A 24,556-nucleotide genomic window follows, 5' to 3' on the forward strand; every position below is an offset into this window, starting at 1 on the left:
TGTGGAAGAGTCAGTGGATACACAATGCTGCTAATGTGATGGGAACCACGTTCTCGAGTTCCAGGAATGTCCTGTAATGGTGAATGAAGGAGGTCGAAGTAGCAAGAATCTGGACAGTCCATCAGCTCTCCTATGCAGAGGTAGTGCAAATAGCGGAAGGAATGGTAATGGATGCCCGCAACAGGCAGAAAGTGTTGTTCGTGAGTTGAGGGATTCTGCAGTACTGATAGTGAAGAATGTGGATTTTGGTGATAAATCGTACAAGTCAAACTAACAAGAAATTGAAGAAACTTGCCGTAATTGTGAATGCTGTGGAAAGGTTTTTGGATCTCTAGGGGCCTCGTTTATCAATTATGCGTAGGCACAAATCTGTGTGTAAACCATGCGTGGAATCATTTCAATGCAATGTGTGAGATTTATCAATATGAACGTTTGCTTGTGTTCATACATTTATGCACAGTCATAACCGATGCGTACACACAATGCCAACTGGCGGAATAAGGGAACCGCTTGCCAATCATAGAATGGGGAAAATGTGTGACATTCTGAGATGAATAATTACATCATTTTTCTATTTCATTGTATTTCCATTGTGAATTCATGCAACATATATTGACAGGCTAACTATACTGTATCATAATTTGACCACATCAGTGCATTTGTTACGATGATAATCCATAAAAAGCACCGTAATTTGTTAAATTAGATGCATGTTTGTCAAATCATGACGCCGGTGATCTTCAGGTCGGAAAAGTCGGAGCTCAAGAAAGAGGCCCGGGTTCCTGAGTTGGAATTCCGTGTTGGATGACCGTTCAAATCGATAAATACCAATTGTTCTTAGCCTCAGCTTGTGCACGACCTTGTTTATTTGAATTTCAAAACGCCCCAAAATCATCCCTTTAAAGCCTGTGAAGAATATGCAACGCTGTAGCATGAAATACAAAAAAAAAAAAAAGCTAAGAAAACTAAATATTTTCCTCGCAAAGAACCTATAAGATTGGTTTATCAGATATCGTTTCTCAAAACCAATCTGTACTTTCTGCAAAAAGTCCCACAGGTTTCGAAAACCGTGCTCTCTGTGAAATGTAGCACATGTCAAATCTTCCAACAGTGCAAGATCAGCCATCTCTTATTCGATTTCCCATGGTCTTTTATAGTATTTCAACAATGCTTTCACTTTAACACGTGCCTCTAATTTAACAAATTACTTTATATGGATTATTATTGTAACAAATACACTGATGTGGTCAAATTATATATAGCTTGTCAAGATATGTTGCTTGAATTAACAATGGAAACAAAATTCAATTGAAAAATGCTATAATTATTAGGCCTACTCTCACAATTTCACAAATGTTCAACATATATTTTCCCCATTCTACCCTTGACAAGCAGTTCCCTCATTCCACCGCTTGGCACGTCTGTGTTGGCATGGTCATGGCTGCGTTCATATCCCAAAAAATGTACCAAGGAATTTGTTTTTTAAACATATAAAATAATTTATCTTTCGTCTCTCTGTGTTTCATAATTTTCCTTCAATGTTCAAGAGGCTGAATGTATCTCACTGGAGAAACAATCGGAGCGAGCAAAACGGCACACCTCTGTCTCTGTATGTGTAGCCAATCTATCTGATGCTGTCTGGTCAAAAAGAGTATAATATTTTTGCCGCCCATGACATTGAATGCAAGGGAAGCCAGCGAACATTTGGCCTTCCTTGATCATTTAAAAAATAAAATAATAGCCAATCCGCGTTGAGCTAAACTGGGTGAGCTCAACTGTGAATGGTCCTTGTGCACCAAAAAAAAGTGTCAAGGGAAGCTAGTTTGGATTTCGCTTCACACCAATCACATCAAAAGCCAAATGTCATTGATAGAAAAAACTAAAATTGTTGTGTTGTTGTCCTCCAGTGTGTAGCTAACTAGCTAGCTAAAATAGGCCCTTCCCTAAATTAACCATGGAGCAGATTGGGATTTGGACTTGTAGTTTTACTTAATTCTCTGGCCAATAATTATAACGACGATTCTGATCAACCATAAATTCATACATTGCACCCTTTCCTTGCCTGAGACTATGGAAGTTCCACCTCTGCTCAGACGACACCATTCTGTATACATCTGGCCCTTCTTTGGACACTGTGTTAACAAACCTCCAAACAAGCTTCAATACCATACAACACTCCTTCTGTGGCCTCCAACTGCTCTTAAACGCTAGTAAAACTAAATGCATGCTTTTCAACCGCTCACTGCCCGCCCGGCTAGTATCACTACTCTGGACGGTTCTGACTTAAAATATGTGGACAACTACAAATACCTAGGTGTCTCGCTAGACTGTAAACTCTCCTTCCAGACTCATATTAAACATATCCAATCCAAAATTAAATCTAGAATCAGCTTTCTATTCTGCAACAAAGCCTCTTTCGCTCACGCCGCCAAACATACCCTCGTAAAACTGACTATCCTACTGATCCTCGACTTTGGCGATGTCATTTACAAAATAGCCTCCAACACTCGACTCAGCAAATTGGATGCAGTCTATCACAGTGCCATCCATTTTTGTCACCAAAGCCCCATATACCACCCACCACTGCGACCTGTATGCTCTAATCAGCTGGCCCTCTCTACATATTCGTCGCCAGACCCACTGGCTCCAGGTCATCTATAAGTCTTTGCTAGGTAAAGCTCCGCCTTATCTCAGCTCACTGGTCACGATAACAACACCCACCTGTAGCACACGCTCCAGCAGGTATATCTCACTGGTCATCCCCAAAGCCAACACCTCCTTTGGCCGCCTTTCCTTCCAATTCTCTGCTGCCAATGACTGGAATGAATTGCAAAAATCACTGAAGTTGGAGACATATATCTCCCTCACTAACCTTAACATCAGCTACCCGAGCAGCTAACCAATCGCTGCAGCTGTATATAGCCCATCTGTAAATAGCCCATTCAATCTACCTACCTCATCCCCATATTGTTTTTATTTACTTTTCTCCACATCAGTATTTCTACTTCAAATCAAATCAAATTTTATTTGTCACATACACATGGTTAGCAGATGTTAATGCGAGTGTAGCGAAATGCTTGTGCTTCTAGTTCCGACAATGCAGTAATAACCAATCTAGCTAACAATTCCAAAACTGCTACCTTATAGACACAAGTGTAAGGGGATAAAGAATATGTACATAAAGATATATGAATGAGTGATGGTACAGAGCGGCATAGGCAAGATACAGTAGATGGTATTGAGTACAGTATATACATATGAGATGAGTATGTAAACAAAGTGGCATAGTTAAAGTGGCTAGTGATACATGTATTACATAAAGATGCAGTAGATGATATAGAGTACAGTATATACGTATACATATGAGATGAATAATGTAGGGTATGTAAACATTATATTAGGTAGCATTGTTTAAAGTGGCTAGTGATATATTTTACATAATTTCCCATCAATTCCCATTATTAAAGTGGCTGGAGTTGAGTCAGTGTGTTGGCAGCAGCCACTCAATGTTAGTGGCTGTTTAACAGTCTGATGGCCTTGAGATAGAAGCTGTTTTTCAGTCTCTCGGTCCCAGCTTTGATGCACCTGTACTGACCTCGCCTTCTGGATGATAGCGGGGTGAACAGGCAGTGGCTCGGGTGGTTGTTGTCCTTGATGATCTTTATGGCCTTCCTGTGACATCGGGTGGTGTAGGTGTCCTGGAGGGCAGGTAGTTTGCCCCCGGTGATGCGTTGTGCAGACCTCACTACCCTCTGGAGAGCCTTACGGTTGTGGGCGGAGCAGTTGCCGTACCAGGCGGTGATACAGCCCGACAGGATGCTCTCAATTGTGCATCTGTAGAAGTTTGTGAGTGCTTTTGGTGACAAGCCAAATTTCTTCAGCCTCCTGAGGTTGAAGAGGCGCTGCTGCGCCTTCTTCACGATGCTGTCTGTGTGGGTGGACCAATTCAGTTTGTCTGTGATGTGTACGCCGAGGAACTTAAAACTTACTACCCTCTCCACTACTGTTCCATCGATGTGGATAGGGGGGTGTTCCCTCTGCTGTTTCCTGAAGTCCACAATCATCTCCTTAGTTTTGTTGACGTTGAGTGTGAGGTTATTTTCCTGACACCACACTCCGAGGACCCTCACCTCCTCCCTGTAGGCCGTCTCGTCGTTGTTGGTAATCAAGCCTACCACTGTTGTGTCGTCCGCAAACTTGATGATTGAGTTGGAGGCGTGCGTGGCCACGCAGTCGTGGGTGAACAGGGAGTACAGGAGAGGGCTCAGAACGCACCCTTGTGGGGCCCCAGTGTTGAGGATCAGCGGGGTGGAGATGTTGTTGCCTACCCTCACCACGTGGGGGCGGCCTGTCAGGAAGTCCAGTACCCAGTTGCACAGGGCGGGGTCGAGACCGAGAGTCTCGAGCTTGATGACGAGCTTGGAGGGCACTATGGTGTTAAATGCCGAGCTGTAGTCGATGAACAGCATTCTCACATAGGTATTCCTCTTGTCCAGATGGATTAGGGCAGTGTGCAGTGTGGTTGAGATTGCATCGTCTGTGGACCTATTTGGGCGGTAAGCAAATTGGAGTGGGTCTAGGGTGTCAGGTAGGGTGGAGGTGATATGGTCCTTGACTAGTCTCTCAAAGCACTTCATGATGACGGAAGTGAGTGCTACGGGGCGGTAGTGGTTTAGCTCAGTTACCTTAGCTTTCTTGGGAACAGGAACAATGGTGGCCCTCTTGAAGCATGTGGGAACAACGGACTGGGATAGGGATTGATTGAATATGTCCGTAAACACACCAGCCAGCTGGTCTGCGCATGCTCTGAGAGCGCGGCTGGGGATGCTTGCACATCATCATCTGCACATCTATCACTCCAGTGTTAATTTGCTAAATTTTAATTACTTGCTACTATGGCCTATTTATTGCCTTACCTCCTTACTCCATTTGCACACACTGTATATATACTTTATTATTTTCCTATTGTGTTATTGACTGTACGCTTGTTTATTCCATGTGTAACTCTGTGTTGTTGTTTGTGTCGCACTGCTTTGCTTTATCTTGGCCAGGTCGCAGTTGTAAATGAGAACTTGTTCTCAACTAGCCTACCTGGTAAAATAAAGGTGAAATAAATAAATAAATAAAAGTATACTACTTAAGTCATTTTTTTTATATATATCTGTATTTTACTTTAAAAAATGTATGGCTACTTTTACTTTTACTTCACTACATTCCTAAAGACAATAATATCTGTTTTATTCTATATATTTTCCTTGACACCCAAAAGTATTCGTTACATTTTGAATGTGTATCAAGACAGGAAAATGGTCCATTTCATGCACTTATCAAGAGAACATCGCTGGTCATCCCTACTGCCTCTGATCTGGAGGACTCACTAAACCCAAATGCTTTGTTTGTAAAGAAAGTCTGCATGTTGTACCCCTGGCTATCAGTAAATAGAATTTAAAAAAGAAAATTGTGTTGTCAGGTTTGCTTAATATAAGCTATTTGAAATATTTTTTTACTTTTGATGCTTAAGTATATTTATGCAATTACATTTACTTTTGATACTTAAGTATATTTAAAACCAAATACTTTCAGACTTTTACTGGGAGGCTTTTACTTTTTTTTAAGTCATTTTCTAGTAAGGTATCTTTACATTTACTAAAGTATGACAGTTGGGTACTTTTTCCACCACTGGAAGCATTGAAGGGAAGATGCGCTTTCCTTTCAGGCCCCAGAGCCTATAGAGATTGGAGTAGACCTTTGAATCTGAATAAAGGAGTACGTTGAAAAAACATTTGGGGGGGGGGGGTAATATCAGTACGTTTAACTTTTTTAAATTATTTTTTTTACGCTTTCTCTATTTTCCCGTCTTCTTCTGCCTGAAGTTCCCCAGTTTTCACCCCACACAGTAGGGAGCGACATGCGACTTTAACGTATGTTTGCGGACCGCCAAAAATACCATAGACGAAGAATGGCTTCTCTAGTTGGATGTGAACATTACGTGCGCCGTTGTTTGTTGAAAGTGAGAAATAGTTTTTATGAGCAAGTGTTAATTCTACCAGATATTAAGACACATATGTTATTGATTGCCTTATTTATGTTCACGTATGCTGCTTTGTGTAGCTAACGTGTTTTGCTCTTAAAATACCTGTTATTAACTTAGCCAACTAATGCGTTAGCTTGCTATCTTAATTTACCATCTGAACGGGAGATGGATTTACATATGTCAGATAAAATGAAAACCCTTGTTTGGCAACCCATCAAGAAATGTATTTAACAAAGAAATTGGTGTAGTTGGAAATGTTGTATCTATATTTTACATTAATGGAGCAGTTGTTTGCTTGGTGTCATTCGTATAGTATACTAGCTAGCTATCGCGGCTTGTCACCGGCGTTAAATTGTTTGTCAGCCAAAGTTAGCTAGCTAAATTCAAATTGTATATATATTTTACATTCATCTAGCAGTTGTTCGCTTGGTGTCATTCGTATATTAATCCATTGATATCTGAGTAGCTATCGGCTTGTCACCGTGGAAAATGGTTGTCAGCTAGCTAGCGAGCTAAGGAAGTTCATGTCAGAGTTCAATCTTTCATCATGAATAGAGAGGTAAGCCTGGGCCTGGTTACCCTCGCAAAGTTATTAACATCAAGGTTCTTAGAATAGAAAACATGAACTGGCGCGCATCCAGAAAAATTATTTTGTGTGGAGGTGCTGACAAACGGCGAAGAAACTATAAAAATAGAGACGTAAACTCCCAGTAATTGATTGGGTAAATCGCCGTTTTGGCATCACTGTGCCTTCCACCAAGTTTCTTGACACCAACAAATTAATGTGTTGGTTTGTTTAATTAAACACGTTCCAAACTTGGTTATATCCCTCAGGCTCCGTGTTGTGGTAAAGCATACGTTTGTCGCCTGTGCCATGACGCTGAAGAGGACCATCAAATGGACCGCTTCCTGGTCAAAGAAGTGCAGTGCTCAGTCTGCACAACAGTACAACAGGTAATTTTAAAGGGGAACTGTTGTCTCTCACTGAGTCCCATCCGTACTGTTCATTCAATATATCAATATGGTCCCATTATTTGTTTATTTCATTTTTCTTTCAGGCACAACAAACTTGCGTGGAGTGTAATGTGACCTTTGGGGAATATTACTGTGATATTTGTCACCTGTTTGATAAAGACAAGAAGCAGTATCACTGTCAGCCCTGTGGAATTTGCAGGTGAGTAACTCTCCCCTGTTTGACTTTGTGTTACAACTAACATTCTCATATATAGCTCACCCATATTCATCAGCTGATATGTTTGGCCAGCTGCTGGCCACCAGCATGTTTTAGATGTTAATTTTATTTGCATATTGGTGTCTTAAAACACATGAATAGCTTAGCCACTATGTACAGTCATGGCCAAAAGTTTTGAGAATGACACAAATATTAATTTTCAAAGTTTGCTGCCTCAGTTTGTATGATGTCAATTTGCATATACTCCAGAATGTTATGAAGAGTGATCAGATGAATTGCAATTAATTGCAAAGTCCCTCTTTGCCAAGCAAATTAACTGAATCCCCCAAAAAACATTTCCACTGCATTTCGGCCCTGCCACAAAAGGACCAGTTGGCATCATGTCAGTGATTGTCTTGTTAAAGAAACTTCTCCTTAATACAACCGCTATGTCAGATTTCAAAAAAGCTTTACGGCGAAAGCACACCACACCATAATCTGAGTACAGCGCTCAGCCACCAAAACAAGCCATACAGATACCCGCCAAGTTGTGGAGTCAACAAAAGTCAGAAATAGCGTTATAAATATTAACTTACCTTTGATCTTCATCGGAATGCACTCCCAAGAATCCCAGTTCCACAATAAATGTTTGTTTTTGTTCGATAAAGTCCATCTTTATGTCCAAATACCTCCTTTTTGTTTGCGCGTTTAGTTCACTAATCCAAATGCACAAATCGCGGGCACTAAGTCCAGACAAAAGTCAAAAAAGTTCCATTAAAGTTCGTAGAAACATGTCAAACGATGTATATAATCAATCTTTAGGATGTTTTTATCATAAATCTTCAATAATATTCCAACCGGACAATTCCGTTGTCATTAGAAAGGAAAGGGAATGACCCGCGTGCTCACGGCCACATGCGAGACTAAACTAAAGGCTTTCAGCCTGACCACTTGTTGAAACAGCTCTTATTCGCTCCCCTTTGACAATAGAAGCCTGAAACAACTTTCTAAATACTGGAAGCCTTAGGAAGTGCAATCTGACCCCATTTACAATGGATATTGGATAGGCAATCACTTGAAAAACTACAAGCCTCAGATTTCCCACTTCCTGGTTGGATTTTTCTCAGGTTTTTGCCTGCCATATGAATTCTGTTATACTCTGACATTATTTTAACAGTTTTGGAAACTTTAGAGTTGTCTATCCAAATCTACTAATTATATGCATGATCTAGCTTCTGGGCCTGAGTAACAGGCAGTTTACTCTGGACAACTTATTCATCCAAGCTACTCAATACTGCCCCCCATTCCCAAAGAAGTTAACACAGGTGTTAGTGTTGACGAGGACAAGGCTGGAGATCACTCTGTCATGCTGATTGAGTTTGAATAACAGACTGGAAGCTTCAAAAGGAGGATGGTGCTTGGAATCATTGTTCTTCCTCTGTCAACCATGGTTACCTGCAAGGAAGCACGTGCTGTCATCATTGATTTGCACAAAAAGGGCTTCACAGGCAAGGATATTGCTGCCAGTAAGATCAACCATTTATCGGATCACCAAGAATTTCAAGGAGAGTGGTTCAATTGTTGTGAAGAAGGCTTCAGGGTGCCCAAGAAAGTCCAGCAAGTGCCAGGACTGTCTCCTAAAGTTGATTCAGTTGCGGGATCGAGGCAGCACCAGTACAGAGCTTGCTCGGGAATGGCAGCAGGCAGGTGTGAGTGCCTCTGAACACACAGTGAGCGAAGTCTTTTGGAGGATGGCCTGGTGTCAAGAAGGGCAGCAAAGAAGCCACTTCTCTCCAGGAAAAACATCAGGGACAGACTGATATTCTGCAAAAAGGTACAGGGATTGGACTGCTGAGGACTGGGGTAAAGTAATTTTCTCTGATGAATCCCCTTTCGATTGTTTGGGGCATCTGGAAAAAAACTTGTCCGGAGAAGACAAGGTGAGCGCTACCATCAGTCCTGTGTCATGCCAACAGTAAAGCATCCTGAGACCATTCATGTGTGGGGTTGCTTCTCAGCCAAGGGAGTGGGCTCACTCACAATTTTGCCTAAGAACACAGCCATGAATAAAGAATGGTACCAACACATCCTCAGAGAGCAACTCTCCCAACCATCCAGGAACAGTTTAGTGACGAACAATGCCTTTTCCAGCATGATGGAGCATCTTGCCATAAGGCAAAAGTGATAACTAAGTGGCTCGGGGAACAAAACACAAATATTTTGAGTCCGTGGCCAGGAAACTCCCCAGACCTTAATCCCATTGAGAACTTGTGGTCAATCCTCAAGAGGCGGGTGGACAAACAGAACCCCACAAATTCTGACAAGCTCCAAGCATTGATTATGCAAGAATGGGCTGCCATCAGTCAGGATGTGAACCAGAAGTTAATTGACAGCATGCCAGGGCGGATTGCAGAGATCTTGAAAAAGAAGGGTCAATACTGCAAATATTGACTCTTTGCATCAACTTCATGTAATTGTCAATTTTAAAGCCTTTGACACTTATGAAATGCTTGTACTTATACTTCAGTATTCCACAGTAACATCTGACAAATATCTAAAGACAGAGACAGCAGACTTTGTGAAAATGAATATTTGTGTCATTCTCAAAACTTTTGGCCATGACTGTACAGTTAGTTATGTTTTGTACTCCTGCAGGATCGGACCAAGGGAGAAATACTTCCACTGTGAGAAGTGCAATCTCTGTTTAGCAGGAGATCTAAGAGGAAATCACAAGGTGATTGGCCCTTATTATATCTGTTGCTTGTGTGGGAATTGTCAATGCAATACTGCTAATGCCATGGCTCTTGTCTTTCACTTGATTTATTGGTAATAGCCTGTTTTGTTTCAGTGTGTTGAAAATGTTTCAAGACAGAACTGCCCAGTGTGTATGGAGGTAAGTTAGTGAATAGTAAGATCAGTAACACGATTGCTGTGCATTTCACTTTAATGTAATTTAGCATACAATTGTGTAACATAGAAATTCACACAGCCTGTATTTGACAATTTCACCAGTACTTCTCCTCTAATGGTTTATCATAGATATATAATGTTTGTGTCTTCTCTCTAACTAAGGATATCCACACATCCAGAATAGGAGCCCAAATTCTTCCATGTGGCCATCTTCTACACAAGTATGACCTTTTCCTTATGATAGATACTCTCAAAACCTTTGTCATTAGCCTATAGGACCTACACAAGTTTGTATTGATGCCACTGTTAATCTGATGGATGATACAGAAGTTGCAATACTGGAGTCTTACTCTTGTCTTCTGGTATCAGAAACCATTTTTAGAATGTTCACTGCTTCTTTTGTTTTTCAGAACATGCTTTGATGACATGGTCCAAACAGGGTAAGGTCCATTGTCCTTTTCAAATATTGTTCTAGTTATGATGTATTTATCCTAATTACTGTCATTATCTTATCAATCATGTCATCTGCATGATATTCATATAAGCAATGACGATCTGCGTGACCAGGAATATGTCCTCTATATGTCCTCTTCAGTGCGTATCGATGCCCACTCTGTATGCACTCTGCTTGGAATATGGAGCACAACTGGGAGCAGATGGACAAGGAGATATCTCAGTCACCCATGCCCACTGAATACCAGGATGCCACTGTGAAGGTATGACACTTTGAATGTGAAATGGAACTTTAAAAAGCAAAACATGATGACCTCAATTCTTGTGGTCCCTTGTGTTTTGGGGTACTGTAACTACACTGATCTGGTATAGATTTACTTTGGCTTTATTTTATGACTCACTTTAGGCTTATATTCAAGGGATATTTAAACTTATTTTTAAGTTTCAGTATTGAGCACAATTTCTGCCTCATGACATGGTTTGGTCGGTCTCTCCTTCTCCCTGACCTGTAGATCATATGTAATGACTGCCAAACCCTCTTCAATGGCTATGCGAAGTTGCTGGATAATGGCAGAAACTGGAACAGGCTGTTGTACATGTCAATCCAAAGCATCCCAAACTTGTACAGATCCTTGCACCATGTGGCCGTGCATCATCATACTAAAACATGAGGTGATGGCGGCAGATAAATGGCATGACAGGATTGATAAAAATCCAATTGTGTTCATTGTCCGTTCACCTCACCGCCAACATGGGGAACTCTGGTCACAACGTTGACATAAGCAAACCGCTCACCCACATGACGTCATACACGCTGCCATCTGCGCTAAAGCACTGCGTACCAGGAGTAGTTGATGCACGTCGATTGAACTGTATTGTGAATGGAAGGAAAGAGGAAAGGCTATCGGTGCTATTGTTATTTGATCAAGCTGGGGTATATGAGATATGCAGTGAGAGCTTATGTGAACAGACCGTTGCAGTTTCTTAAATGTAAAAAGTTTGGCCACATGGCAAGTGTGTGCAGAAGGAATAAATATGTTGTGGAAGAGTCAGTGGATACACAATGCTGCTAATGTGATGGGAACCACGTTCTCGAGTTCCAGGAATGTCCTGTAATGGTGAATGAAGGAGGTCGAAGTAGCAAGAATCTGGACAGTCCATCAGCTCTCCTATGCAGAGGTAGTGCAAATAGCGGAAGGAATGGTAATGGATGCCCGCAACAGGCAGAAAGTGTTGTTCGTGAGTTGAGGGATTCTGCAGTACTGATAGTGAAGAATGTGGATTTTGGTGATAAATCGTACAAGTCAAACTAACAAGAAATTGAAGAAACTTGCCGTAATTGTGAATGCTGTGGAAAGGTTTTTGGATCTCTAGGGGCCTCGTTTATCAATTATGCGTAGGCACAAATCTGTGTGTAAACCATGCGTGGAATCATTTCAATGCAATGTGTGAGATTTATCAATATGAACGTTTGCTTGTGTTCATAAATTTATGCACAGTCATAACCGATGCGTACACACAATGCCAACTGGCGGAATAAGGGAACCGCTTGCCAATCATAGAATGGGGAAAATGTGTGACATTCTGAGATGAATAATTACATCATTTTTCTATTTCATTGTATTTCCATTGTGAATTCATGCAACATATATTGACAGGCTAACTATACTGTATCATAATTTGACCACATCAGTGCATTTGTTACGATGATAATCCATAAAAAGCACCGTAATTTGTTAAATTAGATGCATGTTTGTCAAATCATGACGCCGGTGATCTTCAGGTCGGAAAAGTCGGAGCTCAAGAAAGAGGCCCGGGTTCCTGAGTTGGAATTCCGTGTTGGATGACCGTTCAAATCGATAAATACCAATTGTTCTTAGCCTCAGCTTGTGCACGACCTTGTTTATTTGAATTTCAAAACGCCCCAAAATCATCCCTTTAAAGCCTGTGAAGAATATGCAACGCTGTAGCATGAAATACAAAAAAAAAAAAAAGCTAAGAAAACTAAATATTTTCCTCGCAAAGAACCTATAAGATTGGTTTATCAGATATCGTTTCTCAAAACCAATCTGTACTTTCTGCAAAAAGTCCCACAGGTTTCGAAAACCGTGCTCTCTGTGAAATGTAGCACATGTCAAATCTTCCAACAGTGCAAGATCAGCCATCTCTTATTCGATTTCCCATGGTCTTTTATAGTATTTCAACAATGCTTTCACTTTAACACGTGCCTCTAATTTAACAAATTACTTTATATGGATTATTATTGTAACAAATACACTGATGTGGTCAAATTATATATAGCTTGTCAAGATATGTTGCTTGAATTAACAATGGAAACAAAATTCAATTGAAAAATGCTATAATTATTAGGCCTACTCTCACAATTTCACAAATGTTCAACATATATTTTCCCCATTCTACCCTTGACAAGCAGTTCCCTCATTCCACCGCTTGGCACGTCTGTGTTGGCATGGTCATGGCTGCGTTCATATCCCAAAAAATGTACCAAGGAATTTGTTTTTTAAACATATAAAATAATTTATCTTTCGTCTCTCTGTGTTTCATAATTTTCCTTCAATGTTCAAGAGGCTGAATGTATCTCACTGGAGAAACAATCGGAGCGAGCAAAACGGCACACCTCTGTCTCTGTATGTGTAGCCAATCTATCTGATGCTGTCTGGTCAAAAAGAGTATAATATTTTTGCCGCCCATGACATTGAATGCAAGGGAAGCCAGCGAACATTTGGCCTTCCTTGATCATTTAAAAAATAAAATAATAGCCAATCCGCGTTGAGCTAAACTGGGTGAGCTCAACTGTGAATGGTCCTTGTGCACCAAAAAAAAGTGTCAAGGGAAGCTAGTTTGGATTTCGCTTCACACCAATCACATCAAAAGCCAAATGTCATTGATAGAAAAAACTAAAATTGTTGTGTTGTTGTCCTCCAGTGTGTAGCTAACTAGCTAGCTAAAATAGGCCCTTCCCTAAATTAACCATGGAGCAGATTGGGATTTGGACTTGTAGTTTTACTTAATTCTCTGGCCAATAATTATAACGACGATTCTGATCAACCATAAATTCATACATTGCACCCTTTCCTTGCCTGAGACTATGGAAGTTCCACCTCTGCTCAGACGACACCATTCTGTATACATCTGGCCCTTCTTTGGACACTGTGTTAACAAACCTCCAAACAAGCTTCAATACCATACAACACTCCTTCTGTGGCCTCCAACTGCTCTTAAACGCTAGTAAAACTAAATGCATGCTTTTCAACCGCTCACTGCCCGCCCGGCTAGTATCACTACTCTGGACGGTTCTGACTTAAAATATGTGGACAACTACAAATACCTAGGTGTCTCGCTAGACTGTAAACTCTCCTTCCAGACTCATATTAAACATATCCAATCCAAAATTAAATCTAGAATCAGCTTTCTATTCTGCAACAAAGCCTCTTTCGCTCACGCCGCCAAACATACCCTCGTAAAACTGACTATCCTACTGATCCTCGACTTTGGCGATGTCATTTACAAAATAGCCTCCAACACTCGACTCAGCAAATTGGATGCAGTCTATCACAGTGCCATCCATTTTTGTCACCAAAGCCCCATATACCACCCACCACTGCGACCTGTATGCTCTAATCAGCTGGCCCTCTCTACATATTCGTCGCCAGACCCACTGGCTCCAGGTCATCTATAAGTCTTTGCTAGGTAAAGCTCCGCCTTATCTCAGCTCACTGGTCACGATAACAACACCCACCTGTAGCACACGCTCCAGCAGGTATATCTCACTGGTCATCCCCAAAGCCAACACCTCCTTTGGCCGCCTTTCCTTCCAATTCTCTGCTGCCAATGACTGGAATGAATTGCAAAAATCACTGAAGTTGGAGACATATATCTCCCTCACTAACCTTAACATCAGCTACCCGAGCAGCTAACCAATCGCTGCAGCTGTATATAGCCCATCTGTAAATAGCCCATTCAATCTACCTACCTCATCCCCATATTGTTTTTATTTACTTTTCTCCACATCAGTATTTCTACTTCAAATCAAATCAAATTTTATTTGTCACATACACATGGTTAGCAGATGTTAATGCGAGTGTAGCGAAATGCTTGTGCTTCTAGTTCCGACAATGCAGTAATAACCAATCTAGCTAACAATTCCAAAACTGCTACCTTATAGACACAAGTGTAAGGGGATAAAGAATATGTACATAAAGATATATGAATGAGTGATGGTACAGAGCGGCATAGGCAAGATACAGTAGATGGTATTGAGTACAGTATATACATATGAGATGAGTATGTAAACAAAGTGGCATAGTTAAAGTGGCTAGTGATACATGTATTACATAAAGATGCAGTAGATGATATAGAGTACAGTATATACGTATACATATGAGATGAATAATGTAGGGTATGTAAACATTATATTAGGTAGCATTGTTTAAAGTGGCTAGTGATATATTTTACATAATTTCCCATCAATTCCCATTATTAAAGTGGCTGGAGTTGAGTCAGTGTGTTGGCAGCAGCCACTCAATGTTAGTGGCTGTTTAACAGTCTGATGGCCTTGAGATAGAAGCTGTTTTTCAGTCTCTCGGTCCCAGCTTTGATGCACCTGTACTGACCTCGCCTTCTGGATGATAGCGGGGTGAACAGGCAGTGGCTCGGGTGGTTGTTGTCCTTGATGATCTTTATGGCCTTCCTGTGACATCGGGTGGTGTAGGTGTCCTGGAGGGCAGGTAGTTTGCCCCCGGTGATGCGTTGTGCAGACCTCACTACCCTCTGGAGAGCCTTACGGTTGTGGGCGGAGCAGTTGCCGTACCAGGCGGTGATACAGCCCGACAGGATGCTCTCAATTGTGCATCTGTAGAAGTTTGTGAGTGCTTTTGGTGACAAGCCAAATTTCTTCAGCCTCCTGAGGTTGAAGAGGCGCTGCTGCGCCTTCTTCACGATGCTGTCTGTGTGGGTGGACCAATTCAGTTTGTCTGTGATGTGTACGCCGAGGAACTTAAAACTTACTACCCTCTCCACTACTGTTCCATCGATGTGGATAGGGGGGTGTTCCCTCTGCTGTTTCCTGAAGTCCACAATCATCTCCTTAGTTTTGTTGACGTTGAGTGTGAGGTTATTTTCCTGACACCACACTCCGAGGACCCTCACCTCCTCCCTGTAGGCCGTCTCGTCGTTGTTGGTAATCAAGCCTACCACTGTTGTGTCGTCCGCAAACTTGATGATTGAGTTGGAGGCGTGCGTGGCCACGCAGTCGTGGGTGAACAGGGAGTACAGGAGAGGGCTCAGAACGCACCCTTGTGGGGCCCCAGTGTTGAGGATCAGCGGGGTGGAGATGTTGTTGCCTACCCTCACCACGTGGGGGCGGCCTTTCAGGAAGTCCAGTACCCAGTTGCACAGGGCGGGGTCGAGACCGAGAGTCTCGAGCTTGATGACGAGCTTGGAGGGCACTATGGTGTTAAATGCCGAGCTGTAGTCGATGAACAGCATTCTCACATAGGTATTCCTCTTGTCCAGATGGATTAGGGCAGTGTGCAGTGTGGTTGAGATTGCATCGTCTGTGGACCTATTTGGGCGGTAAGCAAATTGGAGTGGGTCTAGGGTGTCAGGTAGGGTGGAGGTGATATGGTCCTTGACTAGTCTCTCAAAGCACTTCATGATGACGGAAGTGAGTGCTACGGGGCGGTAGTGGTTTAGCTCAGTTACCTTAGCTTTCTTGGGAACAGGAACAATGGTGGCCCTCTTGAAGCATGTGGGAACAACGGACTGGGATAGGGATTGATTGAATATGTCCGTAAACACACCAGCCAGCTGGTCTGCGCATGCTCTGAGAGCGCGGCTGGGGATGCTTGCACATCATCATCTGCACATCTATCACTCCAGTGTTAATTTGCTAAATTTTAATTACTTGCTACTATGGCCTATTTATTGCCTTACCTCCTTACTCCATTTGCACACACTGTATATATACTTTATTATTTTCCTATTGTGTTATTGACTGTACGCTTGTTTATTCCATGTGTAACTCTGTGTTGTTGTTTGTGTCGCACTGCTTTGCTTTATCTTGGCCAGGTCGCAGTTGTAAATGAGAACTTGTTCTCAACTAGCCTACCTGGTAAAATAAAGGTGAAATAAATAAATAAATAAAAGTATACTACTTAAGTCATTTTTTTTATATATATCTGTATTTTACTTTAAAAAATGTATGGCTACTTTTACTTTTACTTCACTACATTCCTAAAGACAATAATATCTGTTTTATTCTATATATTTTCCTTGACACCCAAAAGTATTCGTTACATTTTGAATGTGTATCAAGACAGGAAAATGGTCCATTTCATGCACTTATCAAGAGAACATCGCTGGTCATCCCTACTGCCTCTGATCTGGAGGACTCACTAAACCCAAATGCTTTGTTTGTAAAGAAAGTCTGCATGTTGTACCCCTGGCTATCAGTAAATAGAATTTAAAAAAGAAAATTGTGTTGTCAGGTTTGCTTAATATAAGCTATTTGAAATATTTTTTTACTTTTGATGCTTAAGTATATTTATGCAATTACATTTACTTTTGATACTTAAGTATATTTAAAACCAAATACTTTCAGACTTTTACTGGGAGGCTTTTACTTTTTTTTAAGTCATTTTCTAGTAAGGTATCTTTACATTTACTAAAGTATGACAGTTGGGTACTTTTTCCACCACTGGAAGCATTGAAGGGAAGATGCGCTTTCCTTTCAGGCCCCAGAGCCTATAGAGATTGGAGTAGACCTTTGAATCTGAATAAAGGAGTACGTTGAAAAAACATTTGGGGGGGGGGGTAATATCAGTACGTTTAACTTTTTTAAATTATTTTTTTTACGCTTTCTCTATTTTCCCGTCTTCTTCTGCCTGAAGTTCCCCAGTTTTCACCCCACACAGTAGGGAGCGACATGCGACTTTAACGTATGTTTGCGGACCGCCAAAAATACCATAGACGAAGAATGGCTTCTCTAGTTGGATGTGAACATTACGTGCGCCGTTGTTTGTTGAAAGTGAGAAATAGTTTTTATGAGCAAGTGTTAATTCTACCAGATATTAAGACACATATGTTATTGATTGCCTTATTTATGTTCACGTATGCTGCTTTGTGTAGCTAACGTGTTTTGCTCTTAAAATACCTGTTATTAACTTAGCCAACTAATGCGTTAGCTTGCTATCTTAATTTACCATCTGAACGGGAGATGGATTTACATATGTCAGATAAAATGAAAACCCTTGTTTGGCAACCCATCAAGAAATGTATTTAACAAAGAAATTGGTGTAGTTGGAAATGTTGTATCTATATTTTACATTAATGGAGCAGTTGTTTGCTTGGTGTCATTCGTATAGTATACTAGCTAGCTATCGCGGCTTGTCACCGGCGTTAAATTGTTTGTCAGCCAAAGTTAGCTAGCTAAATTCAAATTGTATATATATTTTACATTCATCTAGCAGTTGTTCGCTTGGTGTCATTCGTATATTAATCCATTGATATCTGAGTAGCTATCGGCTTGTCACCGTGGAAAATGGTTGTCAGCTAGCTAGCGAGCTAAGGAAGTTCATGTCAGAGTTCAATCTTTCATCATGAATAGAGAGGTAAGCCTGGGCCTGGTTACCCTCGCAAAGTTATTAACATCAAGGTTCTTAGAATAGAAAACATGAACTGGCGCGCATCCAGAAAAATTATTTTGTGTGGAGGTGCTGACAAACGGCGAAGAAACTATAAAAATAGAGACGTAAACTCCCAGTAATTGATTGGGTAAATCGCCGTTTTGGCATCACTGTGCCTTCCACCAAGTTTCTTGACACCAACAAATTAATGTGTTGGTTTGTTTAATTAAACACGTTCCAAACTTGGTTATATCCCTCAGGCTCCGTGTTGTGGTAAAGCATACGTTTGTCGCCTGTGCCATGACGCTGAAGAGGACCATCAAATGGACCGCTTCCTGGTCAAAGAAGTGCAGTGCTCAGTCTGCACAACAGTACAACAGGTAATTTTAAAGGGGAACTGTTGTCTCTCACTGAGTCCCATCCGTACTGTTCATTCAATATATCAATATGGTCCCATTATTTGTTTATTTCATTTTTCTTTCAGGCACAACAAACTTGCGTGGAGTGTAATGTGACCTTTGGGGAATATTACTGTGATATTTGTCACCTGTTTGATAAAGACAAGAAGCAGTATCACTGTCAGCCCTGTGGAATTTGCAGGTGAGTAACTCTCCCCTGTTTGACTTTGTGTTACAACTAACATTCTCATATATAGCTCACCCATATTCATCAGCTGATATGTTTGGCCAGCTGCTGGCCACCAGCATGTTTTAGATGTTAATTTTATTTGCATATTGGTGTCTTAAAACACATGAATAGCTTAGCCACTATGTACAGTCATGGCCAAAAGTTTTGAGAATGACACAAATATTAATTTTCAAAGTTTGCTGCCTCAGTTTGTATGATGTCAATTTGCATATACTCCAGAATGTTATGAAGAGTGATCAGATGAATTGCAATTAATTGCAAAGTCCCTCTTTGCCAAGCAAATTAACTGAATCCCCCAAAAAACATTTCCACTGCATTTCGGCCCTGCCACAAAAGGACCAGTTGGCATCATGTCAGTGATTGTCTTGTTAAAGAAACTTCTCCTTAATACAACCGCTATGTCAGATTTCAAAAAAGCTTTACGGCGAAAGCACACCACACCATAATCTGAGTACAGCGCTCAGCCACCAAAACAAGCCATACAGATACCCGCCAAGTTGTGGAGTCAACAAAAGTCAGAAATAGCGTTATAAATATTAACTTACCTTTGATCTTCATCGGAATGCACTCCCAAGAATCCCAGTTCCACAATAAATGTTTGTTTTTGTTCGATAAAGTCCATCTTTATGTCCAAATACCTCCTTTTTGTTTGCGCGTTTAGTTCACTAATCCAAATGCACAAATCGCGGGCACTAAGTCCAGACAAAAGTCAAAAAAGTTCCATTAAAGTTCGTAGAAACATGTCAAACGATGTATATAATCAATCTTTAGGATGTTTTTATCATAAATCTTCAATAATATTCCAACCGGACAATTCCGTTGTCATTAGAAAGGAAAGGGAATGACCCGCGTGCTCACGGCCACATGCGAGACTAAACTAAAGGCTTTCAGCCTGACCACTTGTTGAAACAGCTCTTATTCGCTCCCCTTTGACAATAGAAGCCTGAAACAACTTTCTAAATACTGGAAGCCTTAGGAAGTGCAATCTGACCCCATTTACAATGGATATTGGATAGGCAATCACTTGAAAAACTACAAGCCTCAGATTTCCCACTTCCTGGTTGGATTTTTCTCAGGTTTTTGCCTGCCATATGAATTCTGTTATACTCTGACATTATTTTAACAGTTTTGGAAACTTTAGAGTTGTCTATCCAAATCTACTAATTATATGCATGATCTAGCTTCTGGGCCTGAGTAACAGGCAGTTTACTCTGGACAACTTATTCATCCAAGCTACTCAATACTGCCCCCCATTCCCAAAGAAGTTAACACAGGTGTTAGTGTTGACGAGGACAAGGCTGGAGATCACTCTGTCATGCTGATTGAGTTTGAATAACAGACTGGAAGCTTCAAAAGGAGGATGGTGCTTGGAATCATTGTTCTTCCTCTGTCAACCATGGTTACCTGCAAGGAAGCACGTGCTGTCATCATTGATTTGCACAAAAAGGGCTTCACAGGCAAGGATATTGCTGCCAGTAAGATCAACCATTTATCGGATCACCAAGAATTTCAAGGAGAGTGGTTCAATTGTTGTGAAGAAGGCTTCAGGGTGCCCAAGAAAGTCCAGCAAGTGCCAGGACTGTCTCCTAAAGTTGATTCAGTTGCGGGATCGAGGCAGCACCAGTACAGAGCTTGCTCGGGAATGGCAGCAGGCAGGTGTGAGTGCCTCTGAACACACAGTGAGCGAAGTCTTTTGGAGGATGGCCTGGTGTCAAGAAGGGCAGCAAAGAAGCCACTTCTCTCCAGGAAAAACATCAGGGACAGACTGATATTCTGCAAAAAGGTACAGGGATTGGACTGCTGAGGACTGGGGTAAAGTAATTTTCTCTGATGAATCCCCTTTCGATTGTTTGGGGCATCTGGAAAAAAACTTGTCCGGAGAAGACAAGGTGAGCGCTACCATCAGTCCTGTGTCATGCCAACAGTAAAGCATCCTGAGACCATTCATGTGTGGGGTTGCTTCTCAGCCAAGGGAGTGGGCTCACTCACAATTTTGCCTAAGAACACAGCCATGAATAAAGAATGGTACCAACACATCCTCAGAGAGCAACTCTCCCAACCATCCAGGAACAGTTTAGTGACGAACAATGCCTTTTCCAGCATGATGGAGCATCTTGCCATAAGGCAAAAGTGATAACTAAGTGGCTCGGGGAACAAAACACAAATATTTTGAGTCCGTGGCCAGGAAACTCCCCAGACCTTAATCCCATTGAGAACTTGTGGTCAATCCTCAAGAGGCGGGTGGACAAACAGAACCCCACAAATTCTGACAAGCTCCAAGCATTGATTATGCAAGAATGGGCTGCCATCAGTCAGGATGTGAACCAGAAGTTAATTGACAGCATGCCAGGGCGGATTGCAGAGATCTTGAAAAAGAAGGGTCAATACTGCAAATATTGACTCTTTGCATCAACTTCATGTAATTGTCAATTTTAAAGCCTTTGACACTTATGAAATGCTTGTACTTATACTTCAGTATTCCACAGTAACATCTGACAAATATCTAAAGACAGAGACAGCAGACTTTGTGAAAATGAATATTTGTGTCATTCTCAAAACTTTTGGCCATGACTGTACAGTTAGTTATGTTTTGTACTCCTGCAGGATCGGACCAAGGGAGAAATACTTCCACTGTGAGAAGTGCAATCTCTGTTTAGCAGGAGATCTAAGAGGAAATCACAAGGTGATTGGCCCTTATTATATCTGTTGCTTGTGTGGGAATTGTCAATGCAATACTGCTAATGCCATGGCTCTTGTCTTTCACTTGATTTATTGGTAATAGCCTGTTTTGTTTCAGTGTGTTGAAAATGTTTCAAGACAGAACTGCCCAGTGTGTATGGAGGTAAGTTAGTGAATAGTAAGATCAGTAACACGATTGCTGTGCATTTCACTTTAATGTAATTTAGCATACAATTGTGTAACATAGAAATTCACACAGCCTGTATTTGACAATTTCACCAGTACTTCTCCTCTAATGGTTTATCATAGATATATAATGTTTGTGTCTTCTCTCTAACTAAGGATATCCACACATCCAGAATAGGAGCCCAAATTCTTCCATGTGGCCATCTTCTACACAAGTATGACCTTTTCCTTATGATAGATACTCTCAAAACCTTTGTCATTAGCCTATAGGACCTACACAAGTTTGTATTGATGCCACTGTTAATCTGATGGATGATACAGAAGTTGCAATACTGGAGTCTTACTCTTGTCTTCTGGTATCAGAAACCATTTTTAGAATGTTCACTGCTTCTTTTGTTTTTCAGAACATGCTTTGATGACATGGTCCAAACAGGGTAAGGTCCATTGTCCTTTTCAAATATTGTTCTAGTTATGATGTATTTATCCTAATTACTGTCATTATCTTATCAATCATGTCATCTGCATGATATTCATATAAGCAATGACGATCTGCGTGACCAGGAATATGTCCTCTATATGTCCTCTTCAGTGCGTATCGATGCCCACTCTGTATGCACTCTGCTTGGAATATGGAGCACAACTGGGAGCAGATGGACAAGGAGATATCTCAGTCACCCATGCCCACTGAATACCAGGATGCCACTGTGAAGGTATGACACTTTGAATGTGAAATGGAACTTTAAAAAGCAAAACATGATGACCTCAATTCTTGTGGTCCCTTGTGTTTTGGGGTACTGTAACTACACTGATCTGGTATAGATTTACTTTGGCTTTATTTTATGACTCACTTTAGGCTTATATTCAAGGGATATTTAAACTTATTTTTAAGTTTCAGTATTGAGCACAATTTCTGCCTCATGACATGGTTTGGTCGGTCTCTCCTTCTCCCTGACCTGTAGATCATATGTAATGACTGCCAAACCCACTGCATGGTGCCTTTCCATGTTCTGGGAATGAAGTGCAGTGGTTGTGGGTCCTACAACACAGCACAGAATGGGGGACTGATACGGCAGTCCCGGGAACCACAGCCCCAGGAGCCAGAGCAGCAGCCCCAGTCCCCATTGCCAGAACCATAGAATATGTATAATTTGAATTACATTGGGACTCCACCCCCTAGTTCTCTATGCTCCACATTACTTCCCCAGTCTACGCAGACTTAACTACACTATCCACCTCTTTCCCACATTGCTCTGCCAAGAGTACAGGTAGTCGTGCCTGGGTTCCAGAACCTGGTGCCAGGACCTCAGGGCAGTAAACTTGGATCCCTCTCCTAGTGTGTTGTACAGCAGTTTTGGGGTTGAATTTCTGTTATTACATGGCTATTGATCCATTTGTTTCTCAGATAAAAGCCAGCATAAGAGAATTGTGAATGAGGAATTAAATATAGTCAGCCACACAATTTATTTCCCATTTTGTCCCAAGTTGGAATGGATTAATTTCTGTCATTAATGCTTTCACCAAATGATTTAGATTTTTGTTGGGGTGAAGAATGCTGTTATGTGAGGAGTTTGTAAAGCACTGCAATGTTTGACTGGCTTTGCGTTTCTAAAAACCTATGTAAATGCTTCAGACTGACATTTTTACAATGGTAATGGATTTCAATGTCTATTTGCAAAACTCAGGTATTTGAAATAGTTTAGATACGGTTCAACATCAAATTGTGTTCATTCCATGTTTGAGTTGAATTTTGATTAGAGTGGATTATCATGAGTAACATGTATGTAAATTATTGAATAATTACTACAGTTAGACAATGGCTGTTGGCAACTATCTCACTCCCTGCTTAGCTCATATTGTTAGTATTGTCACTCAAATATGAGAGAAATAGTGAAAATATTGCATATGTATTGCCTTTGGTGTCATTCATTGATGCAGGTTTTGGGATGGTGACATTTACTGTAAAGACTAATAAATACCATGATTGTTCTGAATAATGTTATTTAAGATTTGCATCACAGTAATTTTGAAATAAATAAGATAATAGTAGCTGGAAAGTGTTCTTTACAAAAACTGCAATGAACATTCTGTGAAAAATATAGTTGAAGTCGGAAGTTTACATACACTTAGGTTGGAGTCATTAAAACTCGTCTTTCAACCACTCCACAAATTTCTTGTTAACTATAGTTTTGGAAAGTCGTTTAGGACATCTACTTTGTGCATGACATAATTTTTCCAACAATTGTTTAGACATTACTTCACTAATTCAGTGTTTCACAATTCCAGTGGGTCAGAAGTTTACATACACTAAGTTGACTGTGCCTTTAAACAGCTTGGAAAATACCAGAAAATTATGTCATGGCTTTAGAAGCTTCTGATAGGCTAATTGACATAATTTGAGTCAATTGGAGGTGTACCTGTGGATGTATTTCAAGGCCTGCCTTCAACTGTACATACATACAGTATCAGTCAATTTTGGACACACCTACTCATTCAATAGTTTCTTAATTTTTAAAATGTTCTACGCGCACACAGACAGAGTATACAAAACAGTAAGGACACAATGCCTGCCCTCCAGGACATCTACAGCACCCGGTGTCATTAAGGCCAAGAAAATGATCTACAACCTCAGTCATGCAAGCCACGGCCTGTTCACCCTGCAATAATCTAGCAGACGGAGACAGTACAGGTGTATCAAAGCCGGGTCCGAGAGACTGGAAAAACGGCTTCTATCTCCAGGCCATCGGACTGTTGAATTGCCATCACTAGCTGGCCACCGCCGGTATTCTGCTTGGCACCTTAGAGACTGCTGCCCCATGTACACTTAGTGTC

General features: G+C 41.1%; 1 protein-coding gene across 5 annotated transcripts; it reads left to right on the forward strand.

Moving 5' to 3' along the window:
• The first annotated feature begins 5,858 nt into the window (after positions 1-5,858).
• LOC110535813 (RING finger and CHY zinc finger domain-containing protein 1) lies at positions 5,859-23,735 on the forward strand. 5 transcript variants are annotated; one of them, XM_021621118.2, is made up of 16 exons: positions 5,859-6,010; positions 6,869-6,988; positions 7,093-7,208; positions 9,861-9,939; positions 10,054-10,098; positions 10,278-10,336; positions 10,526-10,555; positions 10,711-10,831; positions 18,475-18,594; positions 18,699-18,814; positions 21,467-21,545; positions 21,660-21,704; positions 21,884-21,942; positions 22,132-22,161; positions 22,317-22,437; positions 22,687-23,735. In XM_021621118.2, exons 1-16 carry the CDS (start codon positions 5,924-5,926, stop codon positions 22,861-22,863), a joined length of 1,404 nt encoding a protein of 467 aa, XP_021476793.2. In that variant the 5' UTR covers positions 5,859-5,923; the 3' UTR covers positions 22,864-23,735. The 5 variants fall into 5 exon arrangements, with proteins under 5 accessions (XP_021476793.2, XP_021476794.2, XP_036791531.1 ...); XM_021621119.2 differs by lacking the exon at positions 5,859-6,010 and adding an exon at positions 6,034-6,593 and having other exon boundaries at positions 22,687-22,946; XM_036935636.1 differs by lacking the exons at positions 5,859-6,010; positions 6,869-6,988; positions 7,093-7,208; ... (3 more) ...; positions 10,526-10,555; positions 10,711-10,831 and adding an exon at positions 17,465-17,616 and having other exon boundaries at positions 22,687-22,946.
• Positions 23,736-24,556: the final 821 nt, after the last annotated feature.

Source organism: Oncorhynchus mykiss, chromosome 11 (genome assembly GCF_013265735.2).
Source record: "Oncorhynchus mykiss isolate Arlee chromosome 11, USDA_OmykA_1.1, whole genome shotgun sequence".
NCBI classification, from domain to species: domain Eukaryota; kingdom Metazoa; phylum Chordata; class Actinopteri; order Salmoniformes; family Salmonidae; genus Oncorhynchus; species Oncorhynchus mykiss.

Bases quoted from the DNA above. Each gene is read 5' to 3' on its own strand.
- LOC110535813 (XM_021621118.2), top strand. From the start codon at position 5,924: ATGTTTGCGGACCGCCAAAAATACCATAGACGAAGAATGGCTTCTCTA. The intron at 10,337-10,525 runs GTATGACCTTTT...TTTGTTTTTCAG, and splicing joins TGTGGCCATCTTCTACACAA to AACATGCTTTGATGACATGG. The intron at 22,162-22,316 runs GTAAGGTCCATT...TGTCCTCTTCAG, and splicing joins GATGACATGGTCCAAACAGG to TGCGTATCGATGCCCACTCT.